This window comes from Opisthorchis viverrini (genome assembly GCF_000715545.1).
Source record: "Opisthorchis viverrini unplaced genomic scaffold opera_v5_38, whole genome shotgun sequence".
Classification (NCBI taxonomy): domain Eukaryota; kingdom Metazoa; phylum Platyhelminthes; class Trematoda; order Opisthorchiida; family Opisthorchiidae; genus Opisthorchis; species Opisthorchis viverrini.
In genome coordinates, this window is record NW_008751695.1 from 1,328,680 (window position 1) to 1,337,321 (window position 8,642).

Here is an 8,642-nt window from a genome sequence, read left to right on the forward strand (position 1 = left end):
CTTCACACTGCGTCAGGTGCTAGAACAACGCCATACGTATAAGCGACCCACGATTCTAGTATTCCTGGATTTCCGAGGCGCATTCGACTCGGTTGATCGGTCTGTTCTTCTCGAGACGCTTGCCCACCAAGGAATGCCCCGGAAGTTTGTAAACATAATACGTTCTTTGTATTCTCAGACTTCCGGACGTGTGAGAGTGTACGGGGAGCTCTCCAAAAGCTTCCTCACACAAAGTGGTGTCCGTCAGGGATGCCCACTCTCTCCATTCCGTTTCAACTTTGTGATCGATGAAATAATGAGACGAACGCTGGAGGGTCTCCCAAACCCTGGTGTTCAAATAGCCTGTGAAGAAAACCTTGTCGATCTGGAATATGCAGACGACATCGTTCTCACGCTCGAAGAGGAGGAGAAAGCGGTGTTTTTGGATGAACTGACCAAAGTCATCTCGTCCTTTGGTATGCACTTTGCACCCACAAAGTGTGAGATCCTGCTCGTGGACGTGCAATCACTGAACATGCCACTTACAATCCAGGGAGAGGTACTGGAAGTTGTGGAGCATTTTACGTATCTCGGAAGTTGTATTGGTTCTGATTGGTACAGACGAGGTCAATGCATGAATCTGCAAGGCCCGGGTCGCGTTCGCTAAATTGCGAAACCTATGGCATCAGAATGGTGTATTCCTGAATCTCAACGGACGTGTGCATCAAGCTACAGTGCGGGCGAGATTTGGCCTATTCGAGCAGTGGAACTGAGACGTCTTCATGTGTTCGACAATCGTTGTCTCGGAAACATAGCTCGTGTGGGTTGGTGTCGGTGTTTCTGTAACGCGTCAATTAAAAGGCGAGTTTTTGGTTGTGCAGCAGGAACTTCCATTAAAGTGTGTCCAAGTTGTCATTTGCAGAGGACATTGCTGTTTCCCATGCCCAATTCACAGTGACGGAATCACGGATGAATCCGTGATTCTCATGGCGCAGTGAAGCATCAGTGCCAACACTGATGTTGCTGTCATTGATGATGATGATGATCTCATGGCGCCAGATTACACTCTACAGATTTCCGTAAATGTATGATTTTGACGGTCGATTGTCGCGAGCAGCCCATCGCTAAAAGCCGAACAAAGTTGTGTGAACGCTTTTATCTACTCGCAAAGGATTAGTAGTCAGAAAAGCACCAACCTTTCCAGTGAAACACTGACCGCACCATCTTATGCATCCATTTGTCGGTTATCAAGGGAAATGTGATCAATCGAAAACTAAGGTTATCTCAGTAGCTAATAGAAATTTTGTTACCGGACAACAACAGCTGAATACAATCAACAAACGATGGGTCTGAACACAGCAAAGCCCGTGAATAGAATAACAGTCGGTTAAAACGGCATCGCATTTATTGAGTCGTTATGGTTTTGTTTTTATTGCAATAGGTCATTGGAAGCAAAATCAGTGGCAAACTAGTTTCATAGTAGTCACGTGGCTAGGTGACTCATTGTCACGTTCATCGTTCCAAGCTGTTCTACGAAAGCTGTATAGGGTTTCGAAGCACACGAGAATTGATTACGCAGTCAATGTTGGCTAGCCAAATTTCATTCAGCAAGACGCACAACAGCGTTTGTGAAGCTTACATAGTTGTAACAGTGACGGAAAACGGCGCGAACAATGCCTGGTGAATCTCATGTATACGGGACCAAATACATGAATTACCTGAGGAACATTTGATATGGGAGACTCAATAGAGTAGCTCCAAAAACAAGCAGTGCGTCGATTACTTCCGAGAATATAGCGTGTTAGGAAGACTTCAGATTTATCTCGCGTTGTGCTCCCGAACTAGTTTTTTACCAGTCAACCAATCGATCAAACACTACCTTCAGTAATGACAACCGCTCATAAATGGTCGCCAAGTAAACTCCCGGTCACCTCATTCAGAGAAATCCAATCCAACAGATCCCCCGGAGTATCAGCTAATCGATCGCATGTGCATTGTTTGCTAAGGGGAAGTATTTCGACATCTCCAAGGTCAGTCCAACAAAATACAAAGGCGGTCTGATAGCGAGAGCTCCACTACATAACTCAGTGGGTCTCTTCATAATAACGGTCTACGGCACGGAAACAGTGCTGCCCTTAAATAAAAGTAACGGAGCACCTATGGGATTTCATTCACAGGACTGAGATAAGAATATCATGATAGGCTTGTTCGGAGCGTGACTGGACCTGTTATTCGCACCAATGATTAAGTGTCATTTACGAGTACCATGCCAACCGTAAGCGAAATTTTTTTGTTCTCACCAGCTGAAATGTAAGGAAACCAAACGCAGTTAGTAGTAGTCTAAAGTGCGCCATGATAGATGAAACCTCCGCCCGCAGACAGGACCCAAAGAAATAACACTCGATGGACGATTTTCATCAACAGAGTGAAGCGAACTCACGCATGTAGCCGACTATCGTCCTAAAAGTAAACATTCCCCATTTGCATATATAAAGTAGACACCAGAGGGGATTGCACTTTCTTTCAGACCTGTCAGACATGAGCTGATAGCTGAACATTCCCGTCCTCGAACGTACATGCTGCGTGAGTAACGCGACCAAATCTCTCTCCACCCTCACACTCAACTGGCACACCGAAAGTTGGGTGAGCCCGTGAGCTGATGTTCACGGAAAGCTGAGTGAATATATGAAGGGTCACAAAACAGCCATTTTCAGTTTCCGTTCTTCGGGTAACTGTTCCTCAGTAAAACGCTTCTGTCCCATCCTACTGCTGTCCTGCAATTCTGTTTAAAAGTTACGTAACAATTGTCTGCATAACTGCGGTCAAAGTATGTGGTCAACTTGAGTAACGATCAGGAAGAATTCCCTCTTCGCGGGAAAATACTCCTTATCGTTCTGAGAGATTTTTGCCATCCGGATGTTTCGAACAGTTCAGATGTTTGTTTAGCTGACTTTGCCTCGACTAAGAGGTCGGTGAATGCAGGTGGCCTGTTAAATGACTATTGTAGTTGCTCAGATCGTTAGCTGAAACGGCCACCTGGCTTTCTGGTTTGGAGATGTAAAGCACAAGGCGGAAAATGCCGAGAATATAATGAATTTCCAATTGCAATGGCATTCACAGTTCAGCCTACTACTTCGAAGCATGTGCTTGCGTAAAACTCATTAATGACTCATTAATGGAGTTACCTGGTCAGCGTTACAATGATGACGTTGCCTCTCCCATATGAAGGTGCTGCTCGATACTGTCTTCCGTCAGAACAAACGAGCAAAATATTGTGCACTGAAAACCAGTACAAGATGGTGAGATATAGTCCACAAGCTCGCAGCCACAGTATTCCGACAGTGCTTTTCGGAAAAGAAAAGTTGGTATAGCAATATCATTTCAACTGAATGACCAGCCAAGCTAGAAGCAACATCATCGCTCTCCGCTTTTGTTCATAGGAGCGACAGGTTTCCCGCCGAATATCTAAAACGATGACTAGGGGTGATCTAAGGGTAAATGTGTTTATACATAGGAATTACTATCAAGGGCATCATAACTCAACAAACGAGGCTGAGAATAATGTGGCATGAATCGACCAGAAGACCAGAACTTACTTCAGTCTCCAGGGTAGACTTCCATGAAGTCCGATTCCCCAGTTGTTCGAAACAGCAACAATAATGTTCAGCGGTTTCATTTAGGTAGGGTAGGTAAAAGTTTGGTGAAACACAGGAACCTTGTGATAAGCAACTGCAACCAGAAGGAGACCGTTAATCACAACCTAGACAGTAAATATCCCAAAATAAGGCTTATATTTATCAAGAAATGCAGCCGTCACGCCAATCCGATTATATACACTCGAATTAAATGGATGAAACAGTTAAGTATGCTACTCCAAGAAATTGCTTCTAAGACAGTGAGACATCCCGGTCCTAAATTCAGCTGCAATATGATGGGCTGTTTCCCAAGGGAGATATTTACAGGATGAGGCCGATGTAGTCAACCAATCTAAAAACCAAACGGAAGGTTCGGAGCGTTTATTAAAAAGCCACGTAAAATGCGATTTTGACTGCCAAGGGCATTGCAGCCTTTTTGGAAACCGTGAGTGGAAGTCAATGAATCTTACTGAGCCAATGATAAGTGAACCTTAGCGCAAATCGACTCACCGTTCACAACTGGGTAACGCACGTGCAATGAAGCATGCCAGCCAACGCACTATCAGGCTACTTAGCGATCCATTGCCACGGCGAGCTCTTATTGGTCGAAACAGTGGTCCCGAAGGCCAACCACTTCTCAATGCTCACTGCACGGCTCTTGCCACTAGTGTGTCCAGAAAACGTCCGAATTTCTGGTGTACCTGACTTCACTCTGCTTGCTTTCTGTAGTTCTTTCGGGCTGGGGTATAGCCGTTAATTTTACTAGCGAATATAAACACGTGTCTACTGAATTCAACCAGCCGCATTTATTAGTAAAACAGCACCGAAAACAGTTTGAAGAGGCGTACCTGAAATTAATCGAAACACTCACTCAGGGACGCCGACAATGGACATTAGCGTTTAGTACAAGTGAGCATTCATCAGCCGCAAATAGGCCAAGTGCTTGACAGTAATAATAATATCTTGGACGCTTCATATCAATTTGGGAAATGGCTTACCACTACAGACGTCTTAATCCACAAGCCAAAGTATCTTCCCCCGTACTCAGCTGACTTGTTGCAACTTAAAATGCATCTCGGCGACATGTGGTCTGCCCGTATCCGGTTATGATTCCGGTCACACCGTAGTTGCGATGACCAATGATACTCAAGTTAGTCAAATGCATTCCACCGGAATTCAACGTGTCGTCTTATCCTGATGGTCAATGAATGCCCTGAGTGTCGACGCTATATATGCGAGAAACCGGTTGCGGTGGCATGTAGCACGAATCCATCCTCTAAGCCCAAGCTCAAGTTGCATTACCTCGTGGCGAAGGACGCCGTGAAATTGGACCGGCTTCCAGGCGCTTTAGTCCATGAATTACCAGGTTACTACCGGCTGGATTACTGACCGCCGTTTTCGAACAAAATTGCAAGATGGTAGAAACTTAGTCAATCTGATGGCTGCACTCAGCAATGCAACGCAGAACTCTGATTCTAAAGGAAAGTTTATCGTTCAGTTTTTGTCACAACTTGTGGGTACCGTGGCCCGAAGACTGTCGCCTCTCACCATAATTGTCCTCCCAAAGCCTGCATCACACCCAAACTGTGAATAATGCATTTCTGTGGAGCGTTTACTTCAACTACAGCACAAGCATTCTGTTCAAAAATGGTAAGCATACGGGGTGGACTCTTCATTTCGATGGCCTTAAGAATAGCATACATAATTAGTCACAATAAAGAGGCCTGATGATGTGCACATTACCTGTAGTTATGGCTGCGTGGTATTGGTAATGATAGTTTGTACATTGGTAGTTTTCTGTCCAGATCGAAGGTGTTCGTGTTGCTCCCGGTGACGAAATCCAAGTAACGAAGCTCAAAGGCCTCCTCAAGGGGTGATAAGTAGCTAATGACTCAGATTGTCCAGGAATATAATTATATAATAGCAATAACAATGTTTATTCCCAACTGGTGGGTAGCACGCTGTCAGGCGTGATCGTATGTTACAGTCAGACTAAAAGCCTAGCTGGTGGGGTTGATGGGTACATAGGACTGAGCGAAAAACGGACAGTGTCATAAACAGTGGGTATTGTCCCATTTGGACGCTGAAAATTTGAAGGCTGCCGAAAAAACAAAACGAGGGAGGGCAAAACAAGAGGCATCTGCCTGATATTTGACAAGAAAACTGCAAATTTCGGGAAATGAGGAACCAGAACCACGGACCCTGTGGGGGTGCAGAGTTCACGTAATCTACCCGGTGAAGATGCATTAGTGCACGGTTGATGAAGGCCATAACACATTTCCGGAGGTATATGCGCGAATAAAAGTTTCTATCATGGTTGTCAGTGGTGGGATGCGACATGTATAAAAATAAATACAATGCGAAATAGGAGCAAGTCAAGAAGGGAACTTATCGTAGGCAAGCGTCCTTTGGTGAAAGTCCGGGCGGCGAGAACGTGTTGTTCTCCGCAGTGCAACTGCTACGCGTGTTCCATATTTGTCCGTGGACTTGTGGAGAGGTTGACTTCCCGCTCTCTACGCGCACGCGAGTCTGCGTGTTTCGGCTGTGTTCAGTTTCCTTAAATGTAGGTCCGTGTACGTGGGCGCATCAGCACATTAGTAGTTGCCACGCTCGCCAGGAGGTGCGGACAATCGACGTCCGATGGGTCAGCTTAATGTGACGTGGTTTTTGAGTATGCAAAATAGGACAAGCCTCGTTACCAAGTGAGCGACTGTGAGCTGAACAGTCAAGTGTGTGGGTGACTGGCTAACTACAGATGAACTAAAACATGGAACAAACGCTGAGCACTCGTGGCCATGAACTGTTGGTCTTAGGGCCATGGTCACGAAATGTGTGATTGGGTATGATGACGCGGATGGATTAGCAATACAGATAAATGCAAGCAGGAATCTCAGAACCATGGTGTACAATGAGAGTGCAGAGACTCCCCGGGGTTGTTATGGCGGAGTCGGATATAAAAGTTCCTTAGAAGAGTGCGTCCGTGACAGCACAGAGGCTTGATCGCAAACTGTACAGAAAAACTATTGACTTCGGGGGAGCAAAGGCTGAAAGTTCACCGAATGATCCACATTTAGTTTGTGCCGCCCATGAAGTCGATACTTTTTTGTCGAATTTTTACGCTTATACGTCTGGTTTTTTATTACTGTTCGCAATAAAACTCTTGAATCCGCTTCATAGCGTCTAAAGTGTGCCAAAGTTTTGTGCTGAAAAGGAGCCTGAGGGATTCATGATACTGCTACACAGGCGACCGCGTGCGGTAGAGTCGTATAGAAGAAGAGCGCCAGCATGAACGTTGCCGGTGGTGCTTGGTGGACGACGGACGTCATAGGACACTGACATTTTGGACGGCTGGTTAGTTGGATCTAGTAACAGGGCAGCACTTCATGCGGGTATAAATAAATAACATGCAGTCAGCGCCGGTTTCGTTACTGGTTTTGTATTGTACAATCTCTAATCACTTTTGTCGAATGAGTTGCCTGCACGCATGTCTCAGTCGCCCATGTTCCTCGGCAAGTTTGTCGCATATTTCAGTGCAATTCTCTGCCCGGGAACAATCCCACAAGCCCTATGAGGTCCAACAATACTGACGTTCAATTTTCCTGTAGTGAGCCAAATCGTTAGTTGGTCCGCAATAGCAACAGCCCCAACCTGTACACATAGGGAGCCTTCTTCACTAGTTAGCTTTCCAGCTTTTGAAAGACGTGTCCGGACCACTGTACTCCACACCGAGTTGTCACTGGTAAGGATATCATCACGGTTGGACATTTTATCGCATCCGAACACCTCAGTGACCAAACACTTCATTTCGGAGAATAAATCGCCGGGAATGGATCTATCATCCGCAAAACAGGAGCAGGCGAAAAATAACTTCATGGACCCGAACATATTTTGAATATTGATTCCTGCCCTGCTCCATGAAAGCTGTTCAGTATCGTCGATCTAGTTTTCTGCTTCGCTTTTTGCTCAACCGCTGGATAATGCGAAGAACCTCAGCTATTCTAATGCCTCAGTCGCCTTGATTTTATAGTCTCCTGACATGCATGCTTCCATCACGCCGGTTAGGTGCACTCAGCGTGAACGTTTTTGGACCGATCATCCGAACGTACCCACTGGTATAGTAGAGTGTTTGTATACAGATATCAGTGCCATCGATGAAACCAGTACATCTTGAGCAAGCTGGTTCAGCCATCTGTAGACTCCTTTTGGTTCCGTTATAATCCGCGGCGGTTTGTTTCATTATCCATTCAGAACCTCAGTTGGATTAGACCGACGGTATTGGACAGCTTAGTCGCACTCCGGTACCTAGATCAAAGTAGTTGCTCGTCATAAAATCGGACCGAGGCTTCGATATGTCGAGCTAATATTGTCCAACCAAATGAATGACACCGAGTGACGCTCCGTTTTTAAGCATTATGCTGCATTATACACCATAATCCGCTGAGTCAAAGGTCGTTCGAAACTCGATGCAACACAGCACCGCTGGCTGCTGGAACTTGGAGCGACGTTCCAATATAAGCCGCTGATCACCTATTGTAGGACGAAATTTCACACGGATACCGCTTCACGGCTCTGTTAGCCGACGACATGGCCGAGAAGCCAATCCTGAACAATTACGAGCTCCTCACCCTCGGAGGAAGAAGAGGCAGTGTTGAAATGCTTGTACACAAACTGCCTCAGCCTTTTCAACAAACTCGGCGATGTTAGACAGTCAGCTTGCCTTGAAAAACCGTCCATAATCGCACTCACAGAGACCTGGCTCACACCAGATGTCTCCGACGCGGAGATCTCGATAGACGGTCACTTTATTTTTCGAGCTGACTCAATACGAGGGAGGGCTGGTGGGGTTGCTCTGTACTTACATGCGGCCCTACCAATCCCGATTGTCCTCGCTGACACCACCCCTGCACCCTTCTGCGATGCACTGTGGGCCCAAATCCCGCTGCGCGGGTCCGATTCTATCCTTCTTGTTGTGGTCTACCGTAGCCCTTCGAGTCCCCCTGAAGATGACCAATTCCTCACACAAACCCT

The 8,642-nt window shown here is 46.1% G+C and overlaps 3 protein-coding genes across 3 annotated transcripts in view; all 3 read right to left on the bottom strand.

Annotated features, from left to right (window-relative positions):
• The window catches only part of T265_02929 (hypothetical protein), a gene marked incomplete at both ends in the record, with an annotated part of 12,714 nt that extends 8,206 nt beyond the window's left edge, over window positions 1–4,508 (bottom strand). Inside the window, 2 exons of the mRNA XM_009167293.1 lie at window positions 3,576–3,708; window positions 4,486–4,508. Coding sequence (XP_009165557.1) covers window positions 3,576–3,708; window positions 4,486–4,508 — 156 coding nt within the window. The remainder of the gene's footprint in view (window positions 1–3,575; window positions 3,709–4,485) is intronic.
• Window positions 4,509–4,790: 282 nt separating this feature from the next.
• Window positions 4,791–5,317, bottom strand: T265_02930 (hypothetical protein; the record flags this gene model as incomplete). Its single annotated transcript, XM_009167294.1, has 2 exons — window positions 4,791–4,959; window positions 5,163–5,317. 2 exons carry the CDS (start codon window positions 5,315–5,317, stop codon window positions 4,791–4,793), a joined length of 324 nt encoding a protein of 107 aa, XP_009165558.1.
• Window positions 5,318–7,103: 1,786 nt separating this feature from the next.
• On the bottom strand, window positions 7,104–7,499 carry T265_02931 (hypothetical protein; the record flags this gene model as incomplete). The annotated part of the gene is made up of 1 exon (XM_009167295.1): window positions 7,104–7,499. One exon carries the CDS (start codon window positions 7,497–7,499, stop codon window positions 7,104–7,106), a length of 396 nt encoding a protein of 131 aa, XP_009165559.1.
• Between the last annotated feature and the right edge of the window lie 1,143 nt (window positions 7,500–8,642).